At 35.4% G+C, this 22144-nt stretch overlaps 1 protein-coding gene across 6 annotated transcripts in view; it reads right to left on the bottom strand.

Annotated features, from left to right (window-relative positions):
* LOC121318141 (dedicator of cytokinesis protein 4-like) overlaps nt 1-22144 on the bottom strand; it is a 101529-nt gene that overhangs the window by 70875 nt on the left and 8510 nt on the right. For all 6 annotated transcript variants that reach the window (XM_041254504.1, XM_041254503.1, XM_041254506.1 and 3 more), the window contains exons 2-7: nt 8438-8521; nt 5978-6018; nt 5569-5624; nt 4357-4453; nt 3057-3205; nt 1541-1625 (exon numbers count right to left, since the gene is read on the bottom strand). In XM_041254504.1, the coding sequence (XP_041110438.1) occupies nt 1541-1625; nt 3057-3205; nt 4357-4453; nt 5569-5624; nt 5978-6018; nt 8438-8521 (512 nt within the window). The remainder of the gene's footprint in view (nt 1-1540; nt 1626-3056; nt 3206-4356; nt 4454-5568; nt 5625-5977; nt 6019-8437; nt 8522-22144) is intronic.

A 22144-nucleotide genomic window follows, 5' to 3' on the forward strand; every position in this document is an offset into this window, starting at 1 on the left:
TGAGGAACTGGAGCAGCTTAGGTGAGCCCAATGGCCTCCTCTCATTCATAAATGTTCTTATGTTTTTACATGTATGTTCTTATGTTCTATTAAAATTACAATAACCTTACTGCAGAGCATGTAAGAGGTTCATTAAACGAGGTGCATCTTTTAAGTCCCTACAATAATGTTTTTAGACAAAATTAGCTTATTCAAAGTTACATCCAAGCCCAGAAGGCAACTCAATGACATTGGATACTTTGTCAGAAAATGTGACAAAAAGTCAAGTAAAGCTGCTGCTTCTTTTTTTTTTTTTTTTTTACTGATCTGTTAAAGCAATATTTTTCAAGTGGGCTTTGAGATAAAATCATAAGACATTGCTGAACATGTATCTTTGTACCAAGAATGTAATCAACAGTGCCCTTGCATCACAGAGGTGACTCTTTATGACAACATGCACTGGGTGCCTTGAGGCCAATCAGCTAAAGCCCTTTGAATTACTACCGTGCGTAAGAAAAACGAATTCCAAACTCAAAAATAACAAATGCAATACAAAGCAGAATCAACCTGAACATGTTTTTATTTTAACTATGAAATCAAGACCACACACTACTCTGCAAAATGTCTCGAGACAGACTAATAATGTCATAGATAACTGGGGAAGGGGATGACCATTTTATAACCCGTCTTTGCATCCTTAAACAGATAAAATTGTAACACATCAAGTATAATCAAAACATGTGCAATATTGGCAGAAAAAAAATACTTATAACTTTGTTGGTACATTAATACAATCTGGGAATGCGCAAACACTAAGAGGAGATCTTGGCCCCATTTGTTTAGCTATCTGAAATAGAAACAGAACAAAGATAATTGTGCAACATAAAAGATTCGCTAACTTCAAATCAGGCGGCCAGACAGGATTACATCATAGAACGATTCTCTGTTATGCAATCTAACCTATCACTTTGCATTGGCATGTCTGTCAGATACTCCTTTACTCCTTTAAAACTGAATAGAACCCGAAGGATGAATGTATGTATGTATGTATGTATGTATGAACTGCACTATAGATGAAGAGTTGCTATAGCATCCCGGTACATAATCACATAAACTCACTTTGTCTTGCAGCAGTCAGAGTATGTGACCTACTGCAAATGACCCAGGATGCAGCAGTTTTGTTTTGTTTTTTTAATGCCATTGTTTGTTACATATTTGCACATCCTGAATGAACTCTCAGCACAGTTAAAGGGGGGCCAGTAATTCAAGTTAATAAAGACAGTAAGAGGCAATAACATACATTTTAAAGCATTGGTTTGCAGTCTTTTACATTCTAAATAAATCAAAAGCATTAGATAAGTTAATACAACAGTTAGCTGAAAGAAACCTGTTTACTTTCGCACAAATACTCTGAATATTTACCAATACATTTGTTCTGAAAAAGGAAAGAACATCAAGCTCAGTTCTAAATTAAGCAAGTGTAGCAGTAACCATGGAAATTGGCTGTTTAGAAGTCCTATCACATGCTGGCGAGAGGAGATAATGGGCACTGTCTACTTACCAATTTGTACAGCTCTGTAACACTGATTTCATCCGGGTCCACCATACTAAACTCTTTCCTTGGAACCAAATCCAATCCCAGCTGTCTGGAGAAGGAAAGCAGAACTGTTTCAGAAAATGCTTACAGACACCATTGTTTTCAATTGTTTTTTGTTTTGTTTTTTTATCCCAAGAAGAAATAAGTACATAAAAAAACAACCGGCATATTTAAAAGACATTTAAGGGTCATTACATGGTATTTGGTTGTCTGTGAACTGCTTTACAGACATTGCAGAATGACTAAAAACATTAATGAGTGGCCTCGGGTGAAGACACCATGTTAGGAAGCTTTTTGTCAAAGGGATTAAAACAGAATTATAATGCATAATTAATGTACCAAAAAGAAACTTTGATATACCACATTACTAAATCATGAACATCCAGCTGTGAAGATACCAAGATTAAATAAAACAAAGCTGTCATTCTTCCACATCAAGTGAACGGTTTTTATAGGCTCTAGTAGTGTGTGTTTTTAAAATGAAGATGCCCTGATCTTAACAAACAGGATTTTTAACAGAATCAAAGCACTGTTGCATGTTTGACACACTTGCATTGGTTCTGCAACATTTCAAAAATCGCTAAAGATTTAATCACTGATCATAAATCATAATTCTCATATTGACACATTTAATAAACACCTACAGGGAAACGTTACGTACATATTAAAACGTGAGCACTAGTCTAATGTGTAATAATGCGACTATTAATTATTATTAGTAACCAACTATGTAACCAGTACATAACATACTGTACAAAAGAATAGAACAGATAAGAGGTGAAAATATCTTGCCACAATAGTTTTATAAAATTGACAGATTACAGACCCGTATGCAAAACAAAAAACAATGACATTAAACACGGCAGAGAATGTTTAAACAAGTGCTAACCTAGGGTTTAAAATCCACACTATTAACTACGAGCAGCACTAGCAATATTATCATTTGTCCATCTTTCCGTCTGTTAAATATCTTTTAATTCTTTGCTTGTATTTTATTCTTCAAAATTTGGGTATAAAACGCTTTTTCTGTAAAAAAAAAAAAATAAATAAATAAATAAATAAATAAAAGACCCTTGCTAACTTTACATTTTGTCTGAATCTGCAGGGGTACCATTTCAAAATGTGCATGTTTTTGATAATGTGAAAAAAGAGTTATTGGTGGGAATACAATATTTAACACAATGTATTTAAAGGATGAATGAAAGTGTGCTCTGATCTAAATGTTTTCTTTTTTTTTTTCTTAACGTCTCATTAGGGGTCTGTATATAAAATCCAAAAGATCATTAGTTGGGAACCTGATGTGTTATAAGAACTACTAGCTTAAAATTAATCCCATATAGCAAATGTAATGGCTGCCTGAGCTTCGATGCAATATCCAGAACATTACCCTGCCTACAATGTTGTGTTAATTTTAAGTTGCCTGAAGTACAATTATGATACAATTTTAACACAGACAATAATGAATCTTATCAGTACTCACTCATTTCCCCAGTCAAGACGTGCAGTGATGTGCTGCTTTACATCTTTCATCCGGTCGTGAGTTAGGTGCCCTACGAGTACTTGCCTGCGTAGGTCTAATATCTCGTTCATTACATGCCATAGTCTGTGGAACAAATCCCCTTCATTCTTCTGTTCAATTAAAAACAACAAAGTCATTAGTCATTAGCCTGCTCGAAGCAATACATGTCTTCTAAAGTGCTTACGTATTAACTAAACACTAAGAACTTCACATTTCCTAAACATACACATTTTATTATATATATATATCTATATATATATTATATAATATATATATATATATATATATATATATATATATATATATATTATATATATATATATATATATATATATATATGGCATACCACAAATAATCTTGATGTGCAAAAAATACTGTACATAAATGCACATTTTGTTATCCCCAAAATAATTACTCGAATGCAACACCCCCAAAATAATTACTCGAATGCAACACCCAATCTTGTGTCATGAACTACACAAGAAATTCCACCATTCAAATACTCGGTTAACTCTTATAACAACCTGTCTCAGGAGATGGCTTTGTGGTGATGTCAGACCAGGAAGAGAATCGACACATAGGATTGTGAGGTAAGCGCTGCTGCGTGTTTTATTACTAAATAAAAAGACTGAACAAAACAAAACCACACACTGATAAAAAATAAGTGTCACGATGGCCAAAACAAACAGACAACAAACTGTGAACAAGTATGATGGTGCTGGTTTAAAGCCATCACGAGTAGCATTTGTTTACTTTCAGCATCTCAGTTCTTACTTGTCCCTTTCCTCCTCTGGACAATCCAACCCCCTTCCGCCAAAGCTGCTTGTTTTTATATTGTGGCCGAGGGATTAACTGGCTACCAGTTACCTAGTTTATCCCCCGACCACATTTGGCATTGTTTTCTCATAAGCGTGGTCTACAGCCAGTTTGTCAATAACCGCTCACTCTTGACTATGCATTTTATCTGGACAGGGCATTTTAACCCCATCCAGACTGTAAACAATAACAATAAAATGGCATGTTTTTAAATACGCAAAACAGTACATTAAAAATAATACATATTCACACAGGGGTGGGGTGAACCCCATCACACAACCTTAGAGGTGAAGCATTATGCCATTACCACCATCATTACAAATAGATTTATTGAAATGACATAATCTCAATAAAATTACAACACTTCTTTTAAAAAATGACTCAGTAAAAGTTATTTGCAGTTTAATAATATAAAATTAACATAACAGAATATGTCACTAGTTACCACGTAAAGTTGTTTCCACATAGTGCCCCAATCTCTCAAAGTTGAGGTCATCTCAGTAATGACAGAGTCTTCTGTTGGAATGACTGTTTCAAATTGCCTATGGTACACAAAAGAGCGAGATTCACTGCTCACCTGAACACCATCCATTTTAAAACATCAGACAATACCCTTTTGCAGGAAATATAATACATACTGTACAAATCAGACCAAGATTAAATGGTCAAAATGTGAGCCTTATATTTTTTATATTATTCAAACCATGGAATAATTATTTATACTGTCTAAGTATTAATTTATTCAACATGAGAATGATCTGCAGTGAACTTGTTTTGTCTGTATGATCCTGCAATTCAACGACATAAAAAAAGGACAATTAATATATTTCTGTAAGTATAAAATTGGACAGATTGTGTTTACAGTTTGTTTCAACACCTGTCATAATATCTGTATTCAATGTCTTTCTATCCATATATGTATCAGCCTCCATCTGCCTGAATCCAACAATCTATCTAATCACCAGGGAATCGCTTGTCTTGAAGTACTCTTGTCCCCCCGGGACATCATTTTCAATGCACATTTTCAAAAGTTTTATTGCATAGTACTTTGCAATGTGGTCATTTTATTTCAAAATGCATTAAAAAAAAAAAAAAACTTTAGCTTTCGCTTTCAAATAATACAATAAAGATCAAAATCATACAAATGAAAAGAAAATGAAGTTCCATTTGTCAGCTGAAAATTGATAAAAGGCGATACAGGGATAAGACCCAGGTGGTCTTAATGACCTAAGCCATCTTTGGCTGACTCGACTGATTGCATTGTTGAGTGAAAAGGGAGAATCAGCTTGTCTTTAAAATGTAATCAAGTTTGCAAGTTGTTTTGTGAATGGAATAAAAATGGAAGAGACAGTCTTAAGTGCGAGTCTAATGCTTTACAAATCAAAAGTGCTTGTTTTCAGTTCCAAAAAGTAAAGGAACTACAAAACTGAAGCACTAAAACAAAATCTAAGAACCAACATTTACCTCAGTTCTGTCTGATGTTAACTGTAGAGAAAGACTACAGGTAAAAAAAAAAAATGATTCACCCTGTGGGCAACCACGAAGTAACTTATCTCCTGAAATTACACTACAATTCAACGGACGTTCTTCAAACAAACTTTTCAGTAGATACTGTGAAAACTGTCAATTAAATCAGTCTATAAGGCACCTTACTTACCCTTTGTTCTTGACATTAGCATTTTTCAAGTGCACATAGTTAGATGGAAAAATTCCCTGAGAAGAAAAATTTGCACAAGTATGTAAAAAAAAAAAAACACAATCACCGTTTTTACTCATTTATTCCATGTTTCAAGTGATATGTCCATTAGCTAAAGAATGACACTGACACCAGTTTAATTCTACACAGAAACATAAGAATGCAGTGTTTAATTCTCCAAACAAATTAAATATTGAATTATAGCTTCAGTGACTAAATGCCTGTCTGAAAATAATTCAATTAAATTACAATACAGGTTCACTTTCAAGTTAAGGATTAGTGCATACCTCTGTCAGAAAGGGCAGTGAGAACCACTAACTATCAAAGAATATTTGGGTAATTGAAAACTAATACATGTAAAAAGCATCACCTTGGTATTTGGATTCTTCAGAACAACCCCTCTGTACCACCCTGTGGAGAAAACATTTTTTTTAAAAATCCCTAAGTGTACATTCCTTCCATTGAAAATTATTCTGCAAATTTGATTATATAAATGTCAAATGGCAAACGTAGAAAAGGCTTTTGATCAAGGAGGTTTCACAGAGGAAAAAGCAGATACTCCATAAACACACATTCATGAAGTAGTGAGTACTGCATGACTTAGGACGACATCCCAAAGAGGCTTTTCAATAAAAACAGCACCTTTTGGAGTATTTGGATTATATAACCAGTACAATCAAGCTTTGCATCTGTTTAGCAACATGGCATACAGCGGAACAGTGAGATTCACCCAGGCACTGGATTTAAATGAATACAAAGCAACAGATGTAGTCTTTGCAGGTCTTTAACTTAGCAATGTAAAAGCCACACATAAATTATTTTATGAGAACTGAAGATGGGATGACACTGGATAGTTTAAAAAAAAAAAGAAAAAGGTTTACCATCATTCTGTGGCTTACTTTCAAATTAAAACTAAAAATTTCTTCATAACAATTTTAGTACAAACTGGGTATGAGCCATACAAGTCACATTTACAGAGCTTCCCTGCAGTTTCCAAATGTAGACAAGTTTATTTTACTAAGCACTGTTTACTAAGAGAGAGGAGCTATAAATACTGTGGTCTAGGATTGGGAGTGGGGTAATTTGATGGGATATTGTTTGTGACAACATACATGGCTTGTTTAAAAAAGGTGTAAGTGATCACAGAGTGCCAAAAACACAGCACTGACAATGGGGCTTGGTAAACCATTCCCTAGCACTCCCTGTGAAAACCATGTATCCAGCTCTCTGTCCCAAGAGAGTCTCTGTTCTGTTTCAAGTGTTGGCTAGGGTTAACTTTGACAACTCTTTTAAAAATGTAACATTCCTCTAATCCTTCTTTGTTCTAAAATAGATTCCATTCCCTCAACCTACAACTATCATGAAAGACCAATGAGGTTATTCATAAATAATGCAGCACCCCCTTGTTATTGCAGGTTTCAATAAATCACGGTTAGACCACGATACATTGTGCATGTACTGCACTATACTTTACTGGACGAGGGTCTTTCACTGTTCATGGTTTTCAATATTTTAACATTGTGTGTCGGGTACAGTAGTAAAATAACAAGATCTGTAGTTAATTTTAGTCACTCCTTCATTAGTGTTAAGAAAGCCAGGCAGTTTGCATGAAATATCTCAAATTGCAATGCATGTCAATCTTAGGCAAGGATGTGGAAACACCTACGTAAGAGCAGGCTTTTTAACTGGCAAACACTGTGTTTCACTGCCAGGGGTCTAGGTTGATTAAAATATTCCTGCAATACAACTGTTGCTTATTTATTTTAAAGCGAGATTTGTGTTTTTCAGCTGACTTTTGGATATATATTTTTTTTCAATTTAGTGCACTGTATAAAAGAAAAAAAAAAAAAACACAAAACAAAAACCTGCACAGGCATACCACGGATACTTGTTTGTTGTGCTATTGATTGCTCCATGTGTTTACTCTCCTGAGAGTGACAGCTGAGCTTTTGTTAAAAATACCTATCTGTTTTTACAGAGCTAAACAGCATGCCCACCTGAGACTAATTCAAATTTAGCTCTACATTGTACCTATGCCACATATATCAGTTGACTGATAGTATACATCTCCAGGTATGAACAGGATAGGTTATAACAGGCTTATAGAACAAAGAATAAAGCTATGAGGAGGAGGCATAGTAGCCCTCAATTACAGTAATAACTATTGGGAAACGTTCCAGTCCTTGAAGGGAAGCTTCAGATTTTGTCTGTTACAAAGATATTGACCTTGAGTACAGATAACATCATCCACACAGGTAGAAATTCATAAACTGAAATATTCTTGTGTTGTTTTATGACCAGGGATGCTGAAGAAAAACTCTGCTTTTCTATCATGTCAGAATTACATTTTTTACACTGCATGGGAACATAACCAAACATACAGTACATGTTTGATAAAATTGAAAAAAATATGTGCAACTGTAACAATAAATACACCAAGTGTTATTCAGACTTTGTGCTTGGTAGCTATATTGTGTATCACAGCAAAAAATAAATAAAAAAAAAAAAAAGATTGTACTAGCATTCCTGATTCCAAGGTGACTAGGGTCAGTACACAAAGTTAAATTGCATACGGATTGTTTTATAGATTTAAAAAAAAAAAAAAAAAAATCTGTTTTTATGAATAACATGAAGTTTGATATTCAGGAAATGTTTCTAGCTTGTTTAACAAGAATAGTCTATTATACAGTAACAGCACCCTCATCAGTCCTGCTCTTCTCAGGGGGCTACAACTAAAAATAGCGGGGTGCACTAAAAATGAATAGGTGATGGATGAGCCATTAAGAATACATATTTTTTAATTATATATATATATATATTACATACTTACCTTCGCATTTCTCCAATATCTGCACTGTATCACCAATCTCCAATGATATACCATGTGGGACAGTTCCTCGAAAACTGGCTAGTGCTGAAAGAAATGTAATACAACATTAACAACTAAAAAATTCAATTAGGTTATCATATGCATCTTTTCACAAAATAGCAGGAACTTTTAACAAAGGCTAGTCTTTACAAGGTCAGCAATCTCAACAGCTACAACACATTAGATTTCGGGACTATTCCTTCAAGACACAGTAGAAGCTCCAGAAATTGTTTACATAAAAGTGATGTTACTCTTTAGCACAGCTCTTCTGAAGCATCCCAGAATTTAAGATCTGTATATTCTGTTTTGATGCCCTTTTTTGTATTAAAATCAAATTACAATTCCCTTGTTTTTGATAAACTGAATTCCAGTTTGCGTTACTATTTCTTAGCAGTTTCTACTGAATTATGTAAATTTGTTTTCCTGCTTCTTACTTCAGAGTTTCTTCACCATTTCATTTACATCTGGTAAGCCAAAAGGAAAATGCTATGAGTGCTGTTGACCTAAGTTGCTGTAGTGCTATGCTACATTACATGTTTATTCCTTTCTTGAAGTCTGACATAGTATAGATGCATTTAACTTGCCAAAATGTTAACATTACAAAATTAAATTGAATAAAATAAGTTTTACTTTTGCAGACCTCTAATACCTCATTAAAACATGCAGTAAAAATCTTAACAATCTTCCTAATTGAGATCTCACAGGAATCCAGTCTTCACAGTGTTTGTTGCTTTAGATCAAATACAAATTTAGATACATTTTTATAAAAGGCAAAGGAAACAAAAATGACCTAACTGTGGCTTTGGCCTTAAAGGCTGCAATTCATAGATCAATAACTAAAGTCTTTGATGAGCAATCCATGTGACAGAACACTATCTCCCTTTAAGCAAACAGTAAACACAAACAGGTAAATAAACATTTAATAGGAGGCCCTTTAGGAAAAAAGATGAACCTCTCACACGTCATCTGTAATTAGAATTTATTTTTATCAAGACAAATATTTACCATTCTGCTTAATGTTAAGAAAAAATATTTACCGTTATGCTTAATGTCAAGTATCTTAGTAGAAACTAAAAGATTGCAAGACTGCCAATAGTGCAGAATTGTGTGAGGTTTTGTCAGGACCAAACACTACATTTCAGAAAAAAGCAAGTGAATTAATCTGCTGGACCTACATTATTTATTAGTCATTAGAGTACAAGTTTTTAATTCTGAAATACTGTATTTCTCAGAACTTAAGCTATCCAAGGCCACAGAGCTCAGCTTGATAAAGTAGATCCACAAGGGAGGTTCTCACACGCTCTTAAATCAATAACAACAACACAAATGAATAGCATGCCTTTGTTGAAGCATCAATTAGACTTTACAAAGGATTACATCTTGATTGGTTTACAGCTTGTACAAACAAAGCTCTGTCTGACCACAACACTGAGTTTTTATAATCTCCATTCAAGCCAGGAGGCCATGTAGCCTCTTTGTTAGAGATTATGAAGGAGACCATGTGCAGACTGGTTTAAAATCTCAGCTCAGCCACAAACTTGTTCATAAACTTAATAATATACAGTGCACTGCCTAGCATTGTTACCTGTGGTATTTTCAGCTTTTGGGGAGAAGCATAATTGGGTCAAAATAAATAAAGATCAGCAACTGCTATTTAAAGTCTCTGGATAATGGCTTTAGAATATTCCTACAAAAACTGATGTTGAAGTGTGACAGAGATTGGACTGGATGGTTTGGCAATTCATTCCAGGGAAAGGTGGCAGTCGGCCATCTAGAAAGGGGACGGAGCCACAGTACACCAAGTCATCGCCCCAGACGGGAGACGATGTGGCAATGACGGATTGGAGGAAAACAGATTGCACTCGCTAGCCAATGGGGCATGGCTGAAGGTACAAAAGGGGATGTGGCAAACTGTTCTTTTGTTATGGTTGTGAGAGAATCGATGAAGGACTGTAGAGTAACGGTGAGTGTTTGTTTGTTTGTTTGTTTGTTTGTTTGTTTGTTTGTTTGTTTGTCAGTCATTGTTTGGTCCGGGTGCTATCACTAAAGGCACTCACTCTGGACTTGTGATCGCGTTTGTGTTCTGTGTGTTATACTGCGTTTATTTCGGGACATTACTGTGTATTGCCTGGGATTAACGACCCGGATTATGAAACGAATAAAAGGACTGTTTGGACTGTGAACTTTGCTGACCTTCATCTGTAAAGCATTGCATCACCTCTACACCTGCGCACTGCAAACCACTTTGCCACCTAAACGTAAGACCTTTTTCACTACTCATTTTTATGACTGAGAAATATTCAAAATATTTCTCTGGCTGCTTCTGTGTGCTTTCAACATGCTTTGATTCCTATTCTGACAGCCAACACTATTGGTACTGCTGCTTTGTCAAACCATGTATAAATCATGATACCATTAATATGTAAAATGCATAGTACTTGATTTGGGGGGGGGGGGGGTCAAAAACACTTTTTTATTAAATTAAAAAAGAACAGTTGATGTCCATGTTACCTACAAGTCATTTTTTTCCATTTCTATTTCTATAAGCCTTACAATTTCTACACAGAGTGACATTTACCTACAGTCCTACCGAGAGGAATATTATAATTTTGAATGGCAGTGTACATACCTAGCGACTTCTCAACCACAGCATGAAACTGGAAGCTAATGACGCTTTGTGACAGGGAGGACACTGTCGCTGGTTCAGCTGCACTGCTGCTGAGCGAAAGCTTTCTTTGTTTGCATCAAGGAGGAGAGCATCTGCTCCCCAGGATGAATACCATAGAACCCTTCAACTGTCAGTCAGTCACGTTGCCGTTTGTGTATTCAGGCAGTCACATATTTTGTTGAGGATTTTAATACTCAAAGGAATACGGTATATTCTCATTAGGTGTGAGGATATCTGTTCTCTACATACTCTAGGGTACTGTGGGCCTCAATACCAAACTCACAAAAAGATTAACTGTATTATTAGGCCTATACCTTGTATAACACATTGGATATACAGTATTAAACTTTCAGTATTTTAATACAATATAGAGACAACTACTGATTTATTCAGGTAGATTATTCCCATGGAGATTTAATATTTTATGGGCATCAAATAATATCAAATATGGTTTTCAGGGACAGTTTTATAGACTTTACACGTATAGTATGAAATCAAATCAAATTGTGTGTGTTCACACTAAACGCTCACCCTAAACTGCAGTGTACACATGGTATTTCATTCTTGCTTTTAGTCATAATTATTAAACTTATCATCCATTATACAATTACAATATATTTTGAATTCTAATGTGCCCATTTCAGACTTGACAGGTTCATAGTTTAAGCAAGCATTTTTGCTCTTTTCAGATTTCTTAACAGCAACAGCTGCTCTGCAAAGCAGTAGGAAAAACATGGGCTGTCCATTTCCATTAGCTGATGGCATCCCCTCTTTTTACCAAACTATTACCATTTAAGTGTTTACTGGCCATGAACTACGCTCTATAAAGAGTCTAAATTTGGCAAGTAGTGCTCTTTGTCTTTACTGTTTACATTCAAGTCTTCAAGTGCAACCAAGGGAACTTAGTGAATCATGCATTCAAGCCTCACTAGGCTACACTAGAAATTAGCTAGGACTTACGGCATGAAGCTAAAAGCACCTTTTTCTGCATGAGGGTCGAAGTTGTTCAATATCTTGAAACATTTATAATATCATTAAAACATTAGCTTTGTAATATTGTAATGGAACTAATAGTTATAATTCTGATAATGAAATACGTATGTCATCTTCAACAGCTAACCAGAAAATAAGTGTCACACTGCATAAATCAAGGAAACTAAATGTAGGATAACCACCAGATTTAAAATAACAAATATATAACAGGTCAGGCTTTCTAATCTGGACCCAAGACAGTCTGCATTCAATTTGTAATGGTCATTTTAAGACCTAATCTCCACCACTTGATCTCTTTGGCTTGGTATATATAAATGTAAACACTGCTAAAAAGACTCCATTTTAATTTCACAGCTAAATCACTGTAGAAAAAAAAAAAAACCTCTTCAGGGCACCACAGTGTTTCCAATCATCCACGGCTTGGATTTCAAGTGAAATGATTTCAAGTAGAAATCCAGTTGGCAGTACAGTTGGGATAAGACTCCATGTCACTTTAAGAAAAAATATAGATAAAAAACTATGACAGCACTGAGCTCAGTTTGGATATTACTTTTATTTTACATTCATGTTGGAGATGGAAAGCTACAGTATTGTGAAGAAATTAAGTGGGGTGAAAGAAAATATGACAGATTAACCCTTTTAGTATATACTCTGAGGGTTTGCTGGGATTAAAAAAATAAGTGCTAACAGGCAAAAGAAGTGTGCTCTTGCAGCAGGTGATCTGACTTTTTGTAACTTTGACAACCAAATACGCTGGCAGTGCCCACACAAATATATTTTATTATTACTCATTAGTGACGTGAAATCAGGGGGTACATCAACATTGATAATCCAAACTTCCTCAATAACTGGCTAATGATTAACAGTTATTATATTTTTTATTTTTTATATTACAATATATTTTTTCACAGTCTTCCTGTGTGAAAGTTACAGGTTAAACATATCTGCATTTAGTTTTTGTTCAGACCGTGTGCATGTACAAGGCAGCATTTAAGTTTATATATAATAAATGTTTTCTGTCAATCAATTAACTTGAATGCAAAATACTACCAATTTGTAATTTATAACATTGTAGTTTCTTATTCCAAAAATATCATATTAAATGGATTAATCCATTTAACACAAATATTTACTGTTTTTTAATGGTTACACATTTTATCTACCGTTTTGTAAAAAGCCAGTTTTCAATTAATGTTTTTTTTGCTTTAAAAAGGCATCAGGAGAGTAAAAATGGATGCATCTTATTTTATATGGAGTTTGTATTGATCTGCAGTACGGTTTTTTCTAAAACCATTTCTAGTTAATTCATAAAAATATCCTATATCCTATATTATTTAATATCTAAACAGGGTTGAACCTTAATACCATTACCCTAAAATCTATTCAAAAAACAGCCTTGTGAAGGGTTCAGTGTTCAATCTTTAATTTTGCAGTGCCTAGATAAACAAGTACAAAGAAACAGAAGAGAGAAATTGTAGGGGAACAAAAAACAGACATCTAGAAGTCTGCCTTTGGCTCAGTGAATCCAAATCCAGCAAGAGCAGCAACGGCAGTTATATGGTAACAACCTGCAGCAACATGTCACTTGACATTGACAGACAGAGCTGTGTTTCAAACAGGCGAGAGAAAGTGCAGTCTTATTTGTTGCTAAATGGCAGTGCTGATAAAACCAAACTGAAAAGTTACACATGCTTCTAAGTAGGTTTCCAGAGTGCAAGCACTGCTGATGAACAGCTATGCCTCTAGCATAAAAAGCCCCCTGGGGAAAACACAGAAAAATAAAAAAAAAAGCATTGAAGTGAAGGTTAAAAGAAAAGCCTCTGATACGCACACTCACTGGGCGGAGGGACCCGGATGAGAGATCACGATGCAACCGGCATAATCCTACCTAATCCTAGGAAGCACATGTTTAAACCAGTGGTATCTCTCTGAAAGATATTCATTTCTGACCAAAACTAAAATGTTCAGGGTTGAGAGACTAGCCAGGTTTGACAGTGATACCAGAGTCTGTATACAGCGTATGAGAAGCTGTGCCAAGGCTGTAACAATATTAAAATGGTAAAGTAAGCCTCAGTAACATGTCCAAAAAACGTGACTAAAGTTCACACTTCAAAGTTCAACAAGTTTTAGGCCTTACTTGTTGGTAAGAAGTTGAAATAGACAATGAACACAATTGCACAGAATGGTGTCATTTGAAAACAAATATTGAAACCCCTACAAAAACAGAACAGAATGCCATAAAAATTACCAGAACAGTATCATGATCTTACTGCTAAACAGAAGCTGTTATATTTCAATAGGGGCAAAATGCTGATGTGTGCTACAGTTTGAGGGGGTCAATGCTAGCAAATTTGTTTAATCATAGTAGTCAGAAATGAATAGCTCACCAGGCAGGCCATAGAGAAATCAGGCCTTAAGGTCAATATGTTTCTTTTCAAATTAAAGTAAAAGGACTAGTCTATCAAACACAGACTGGCATGGGAATTAGTAAGAGGAAACAACAAAGCATGCTGCTTTAGTACATTCACCTGCAATTTAGTATATGTATCTGCAATATGAAATACATGGAGGTGTGGAAAAACTGACACTTTTGCACAGAAGTGGCAGTATAATTTAATTCAACAGAATTTGAGGCCATGAGTTAACTGGAACAACAAAGGGAATAACAAAGACAATTATGAAACGGGCTTTAAAATAGTCCTGTTGCAACTTATACTCTCCATTAACTTCCATACAGGCTTATCTGGGTTTCAGTGCAGTTTAGGGTAAAAACTCTTCACACATTCCATGCAGCAGTTATTCCATGACATTTAACATTCTACTCTAAGGTTGCAGTTAATCTAACTTGTTTCACCTACAATGAAATGAATGTGAACCAAATTCTTGCATGAATACTTCACACCAACAAAAATCTGATAGCACATTCATCAAGACAAAGAGAGGGCAAATCTCTCTGGCAAGTAGGGTCTGAGAATTGCTTTCTGAAAAAATGAAGCTAGACATGTAGCTACCAAGCCAGGAACTTGGTTAAATAATTCAGCATTATCCAGATTACCCTTGTATTTCACTGAGATTCCGGATCGTTTTTCTTTGTGCATTGGGAAGGTTTTCTCAGTCTGTTGTCTGATGCGCCTCAATACTGTAACCACATCTGTAACAGTCTATGTGACTGTCTTTATTGCATTGTTGTGTATAAGAGTAAATTAAATGTCTTATTTGGTTCTATTTAAATATTTGAACAGTGAAAGATCCACCACTGTTTGGAAAAACTGAATAGTCCCTACAGTCTATATGGGCAAGTCATCCATATGATACTTTTAGTTATCAATGTAAAAGATAGGCTCCTTGACATAACCTTGGGTTGCTGATAAACTCTGGGAAATGTTTATTTACAGACCACAGTATAAGTGTTACGTGTCAACCGAGTATATCCCAGTATGCACCAATTATATCCCTGTACCTTAATCGTAATAACTGAGTTTACGGTTGCTGTATTTGACAAATATTCAAAATCCTATTCAACTCCTATAGAGACTGTCTGTTTGTATTGGGTGAGGCAGATGTGAAATCTCTGTTCTCTTTTCCTAGCGCGAGCGCATCATATGGCAACTTTCACTTTTAACAGGGGGAAATAAATGAAAATGATATGAGACGTAAGTAAATGCAGCAAGGTGAATTGAATTGTGTGTCTCAAAAATAAATGATGCACCCCACTTACTTTTACAGTAGGTTCAGCAAGTACTCTTCATATTAAACCTTCTCACACCTACCTTTGACCAGTCCTGGAGATGTCAAGTCTCATCATTATGATGATAGCTTAAAGTTATTGGTTTTGCCCTGATGGATTTGCTAAGCAAATACAGGGATTAAAAGCTCATTGCTCCCAATAGAAAATCTGAGTACTGCCCATTATACTGAAAGTGTAAAAATACTGGAGATGTAATAGATTAGTCTGAAATCACAAAGATGTGATTGCCCATATTTCTTAGACCAAGACAGACGATTAACAGCTTTATGCAAATGTCAACACTGAGCAACATATATTGTATAATGTGTACATGAGAAATGTTTTGACCATATACAGATACACTTCAAATGTTCCTCTTATTTTACGCACATCAGGGGCACATAGCAAACAACTATATACTAGAAAAAGATTGTGTTCAACCCTACATCAATATAGTTAGTAACCATCTTTCTGCCAGATTTGCCGATTACTATTATGTTCTTTCATAAATCACAGGTAGTTTAGATTCAAACTGATTTAATATATGCTCTAGCCTAAACTGTCAGCACTGTTAAACTTAAAGTGAAAACTAAAAATAAACAGGAAATATAAGTGGCTGCTTTTAAACAATCATGCTTGCTGTTGCCGGGATGTGTGATGCCGTAAGTGAGCGAGTGGTGTGTGTATGACAGAGATGCTATCTTAAGTATTATACAGTGCGCAGCACAATAAACAAGTTCTGTGGTTAATCTACAACAACGCTGTTTCGTGTCAGTTTTGTATGACAGAACAGCGTAATTGAGGTTATATTTTTGTAACATATTTGAGATTTTATTTTTTCCCCCCAAATTGAGGGTGGTAAATGTGGGCTGCGCCTTAAATTCGAAGGAATACGGTATATTGTTCTCTTTAAAACAAAATAGGGTGGATTGCAAGAGCAAAGAGAACATCATTTAAATTTGCTTCTTGACAAATGCAACTTTTTTCAAGAAACCTTTTATGACAAGTGTACTTCCGATTGTGAAAGTTATAAATTCTTTAGAAATGCAAACTGAAAAAACAACATGGGCCATATTTACAGAAACAAACACACTGTAATGCAGAACTGTAGGTCAATGCATATTAGCAGATAGCGAGCATTGAATAAAATTCTTTAAAATGGAAAAATGTTTCAGCTGCTAAAATAATCCTGCACAAATGTGCCCCCATGACTTTATCATGGTACTGTATCCCACAACAAACTGGTTTAGTGTATTGTAAAAAAAAAAACACAACATCTGGAGGCATAAGGACATACTGCCTTCCTATACATTCAAAGAATATAGTATTATCAGCTGCGGTAAGAGGTATAATGTGTCAGATGTCAATCATATACTGTCCAGATGGCAAAGTACATAAATCATTTGCAGGATGCTATGTTAATCCTCTGAGTATGATGCCAGGGTAGGTAAAGTCTACACAAAGAGAGCATGGTTCCAGAGTGACGTATGACATTTGGGGTAGTTCTATATACATCCGATTTGGAGATCCTCGGAACACTAATGGATGTATGTTCTAAGAGGATCATTGCAGAATATGCTAGTGTCTGTGAAATACTGTAGCCTACTACTGCAACATGAACTATTGAAATTTGCAAATAAATGTTGATCTTTGTTTTATTTTTTTAAATATAGGTTGGCAGTGTACTAACTATAAATAACATAATTACAGTCAAATAATGTTGTAAGTCAACATTGCATATAATTAAAGACTTTGAGAAGCTGAAGAAAAAAATAAATAAATAAATCACCAGCTAATATACTTTCATTCTTTCATATTTTTTTTTTTTTTTTTTTGGGGGGGGGGGGGGGGGGGGGGGAGACACTATAAACACTTTATTTATTTGAGAAGGTACTGACCTGCTGTTAATGCTGCCCCAACATCTGTGGGGTCTCGGAGTGACATTATATGGTTTAGCAAAATGTGACCCATGAAAGGGAGTTTGAGTTTAAATTTACACAGCAGACTGTTTGAACTTTCACGAAGTTGGTTATTAAAGGGATGTTCATATCCAAAACCATCGATTTTCTACAAGCTTGTGTGTCCGTGTCTTTTTGAAAAGCACAAATAAAAGGAGTTCAATTCCAAATAAGCAGCACATTGAGCATTTCCTTCCTTTTTATCTGATCAGCCAATGCCCTGACTTAAAAATCTTGCTAAAATAAATCAACCATTTGATAAATAATTCAACCTGTTTTATTTAAAGTAGAATTCGTCATATACCGGACACAGATGATTGTCGGAAAGAACAAAAGTTCCTCTATTTAAGCTGTGGCTGCTTTATTAGGATGAGGAAGATGTCATACGAGATGGTGTGTGAATCCAGAATCTCAAAAATCCACAACCTTTCCACAGACACTATGCAGACAAACATTACCAACTTACTGGTCAAAGTACATAAAGCATAAAGTATGCATGTGATGAATCAAGCAGGCAGGCTCCTGTTGTGTATTCAAAATGATATCTAGCTACCACTACCACACTCTTTACCGTATACCCAGAAAAGAAAACCTAACCGTACTACGTGGCTTCAAGCCCTATTCATGCAACCACTAAAAAAGTGTGGAAAATTATTGAATTGGACCAAGCTAAATAAAAATAAGCACACTGCTGTGTGTGTGCACTGCCCTCCAACAAGTTTAGGGACGCGGCAGAGACCTACGCTGGTCTGGTTTGTATAATGATCAAACGGTATGTGCTGCACTAGGTGAACATAATGTAGTCGAAAAAAGATTTTTTTTTAAGGTTAGATTATTTTATTCCCACTACAGAATGCAGACAGTAGAATCTTGAAGAACCATGTACTGTATGCTGGATAGGTCACCTGGGATTTTGTAAAATTCCGCAAGTAAAATGCTTCATGTAGCACCTTAGAGAATGGTTAGATACACTAGTTTGCTCTCTAATTACTGTAACCATTATGCATTAATTTGCTACAGAACGTAGCAATAATTAATTTTAACAAAAGAAGCCACTGGCTGCTGAAAGATATTGTTATTTTGGTAAGGAAAGTACTGGGATTTTCTGTTTTATTGCTGCTACATGTATGTACAGTGTTGTGAGCCAAAACATTTCTCAATTTCTGAGTCTGTCAATATAGCAGGCATGCAAAGTTAATATAACGGCTGCCCATAATGTGGCCAATCATATGCTGGGCCATATGGAAAGGGTGAAAAGTACAATTAACCCTCCTCTGCTGGTTTACCCAAGGTCTCCTAGTGAGGAATCAAAACCAAATCTCATTTTTCTCATGTCCCCCTACTAAAAAGGGTTATTGAAAGGCAGAATTTCAGACGTCTGCTTCGAATGAAGCTGAATGCATTCTGTTTGTACAGTATGTAATGTCTGTAGCTAATCTTTGCAGTCCCTATGATAAAATGAAGAAAATAAGGAACAATCCGTTGCCAAGTATCTCGTCACTTCGGAAATTGACACTGTCTGCCCACTCCAGTGTCAGTGAAATGAGAATTCTCACGTCTGGGAGTAACATAAATGGAAGATGTCATTCTGAATTATTCTGTGTAAAACTTGTAAACAATGATGGTTTTCACAGAACCATTTACTTTGTACTATTTTTGCTTGGAGCTAAGGCTCACACAGATCAACATCATTACCCAGTACTTTCACTTGAATTCTGACACACACATGCTAATAAGCGAAACCCATTTATGTAACCTTCAAACTAAGCTCTTTGGGCATTGGTCCCATAGTTTAAAACCAAAATGTGCACATTTCCCTGAAATATTGAACATTCCACCAAAAATCATTTTATTAGAGGTTGCCATTAATAACCACCTCTCACCCAAGGTTGAATGAGATATTGTTGTTCACGCGGCTAAGCTCAGCAATACAACATTTACCACAATACGCAGGTCACAGCACTATTATAATGATGGCTGTGACAGGTAGACTAAATGCACCTCTACAGTGCTTTCGGCTATGCATCCCGTACTTTATCATGATATGCATCACAATTCATCGATACACAATGAACAGTCCCTCACTGTAAAACAAACTCTTCTAAAAGGATCCTACACAATTATTCTTGTCAGATGGACAATGGGTCTCTGTGGAAATTGATTGCAGGCCCACGGTGCTCTTCTTACATTCCCATGGCTGACAGGATTTCCTGGTTCAATTGCTGAAGGCACAGTTTAAAGATGCAACACAATGACAAATGCGCTTTAATGTGTTTATTAAAAATCACTAATGTCTCAAGCAGCAGTCATTACCTGTTAGATAATTGAATGCAGGGACAGTTAACTGTCCTGAGCCGAAGGTAATGATGACTGCAGAGGACACTGACAATTATAGAAATCAAAGTAATGTTTTTGTCTATGGGAGGTATTTTTCTTGACTCCTCGCTCCTGAATTAAAGCGGTGTGAACAGGGACATACGTGTTCCCTAATGGCGTTGCACAATACAACTTGGGAGCCAAGAACTTCTGTTAAGCTGAAGATGAAGTTACTGTACTTTCCTTCTTATTGCAACTCAACAATTATTTTCCACCACACTGGTCTCATGTCTTAATGTGACTTGTGTCATACTCTTTTTTTTTTTTTTTTTTTTTTTTTTTTTTAAACAGTGTGATTAACCACAAATCTGAACCTAATTACTGTATGGTCCTTGTACACAATAAAGAACAATAAAGAAAATGTTGCTTTACAAACCAGGTTGATAATGGCTTTAGGGACATTCAAGGGTCATAATGTTCAACTTTATGTGGGATGCTAAAGGCAACAGGTAATTAATTTATCCAAGTATGCGTCAGGCTTTGTGTCTAATATTCCTCAAATATTCATCTCTACTATCATACATGACTGACACATTCAAATTATTTTTATTTCACTCAATTTAGTATGTCTGCACTGCAGTATCAACTTGTTTTGAATTAAAGCAAATCTATAATATACATGTATTCTGTTACTGTGAAAGTAAGCAAACTTGCAATAACAAAGACGGATAAACATACTTTTTATAACAGGTGTGAAAGGGCAGAGGTCGCGTTAACGCAAAATGTTGCATCCTAAACGTAAATTAAATCCAATGGACGGAAAAACATTGCCTTACGTTTCACGTGACACAGAAGAAAAAACTTTATATAAAAAAAAATACAAAAATAAATTTTAAAAAAAAAATCTATTTTTTTTGTTTTGTTTTTAAAGAAAATAATTAAAACATCATTTACCAAGTTCACTCCAACCCTGAAGGTGAAAGCATTAAGCCAGAGTGCTGTATTGCTTTTCGGGCGTTTTTGGTGGCCAGACTAGTGAATGTGTGTCAAAATCGTGAAACAGGTGTCAATCGGGAGTTTCTTTTTTAAGCGATCAGCATCTCATGAAAAATATCAGCAGCCTTCTACTTCTGCAGGAGAGTGTGTGAGTACATCGGTGAGTACAGCTACACTGCTCTAAACACACTCTTCTCATTAAGAATACAACTGTAATATGTTGTGAAAGCTATCATGCAGGATTTTGTTTGTTGACTCAAGAGAATGTTTCTAATTAAGAAATATAGGATGCAGTGACAAACATTCCAGTCAGACCATCATGAGAGCTTGGTGACTGTTTTATACAGTTTTGTGTTGTAATAATTTTCTTGCATAGTAAAAGTTTTTATTTGGTTAGAAATATAAACACATCTGCTAATATGTATATAGAGTTATTAGCCTTTATTAGTTAGGCTTGCCGTTTGTACAAATAACTGATTAATATTGAAACGTGAATTCTGTTGGATGGGACGTACAATTTTGGACGTGCACTTCAGAAAACGCATGAACAAAAAAAGCTTCCATGACCAACGGAAAGGGTCAGCCAAATTGATGACATCAGTCTGTGACCACAACCTCATCTTCTACGTGTGAACATTTTGCACTCGACTTCTTGTCATTGAAGTCAAGCCACAGCCGCTCAATTTTACGGTCCTGTGTTTCAGCTGAACTAAACATAATTCAACATTTATTTTTACCTCAATTTCAGTGGTGATGGTGTGTGTGTATTTTATTGAGCTAGTTGCAGACATAAATACTGAAGTTCTTTATATGCTGTGAACAAAAATTAATTTAGGTCTTATAAAACATAAGGAAGTGCTTCCCTTCACCAAACAATTATACAGAACATGTATTTTACCTTATGAACAGAAAAATGCTGCAGTGATTAATCATTCGCATATACAAACATGAAATCACTACAGGTACTCCTTATGATAATCTAGGCTACTTCGACTAAATTACAGTTTGCA

Source organism: Polyodon spathula, chromosome 7, assembly GCF_017654505.1.
Source record: "Polyodon spathula isolate WHYD16114869_AA chromosome 7, ASM1765450v1, whole genome shotgun sequence".
Taxonomy (NCBI): domain Eukaryota; kingdom Metazoa; phylum Chordata; class Actinopteri; order Acipenseriformes; family Polyodontidae; genus Polyodon; species Polyodon spathula.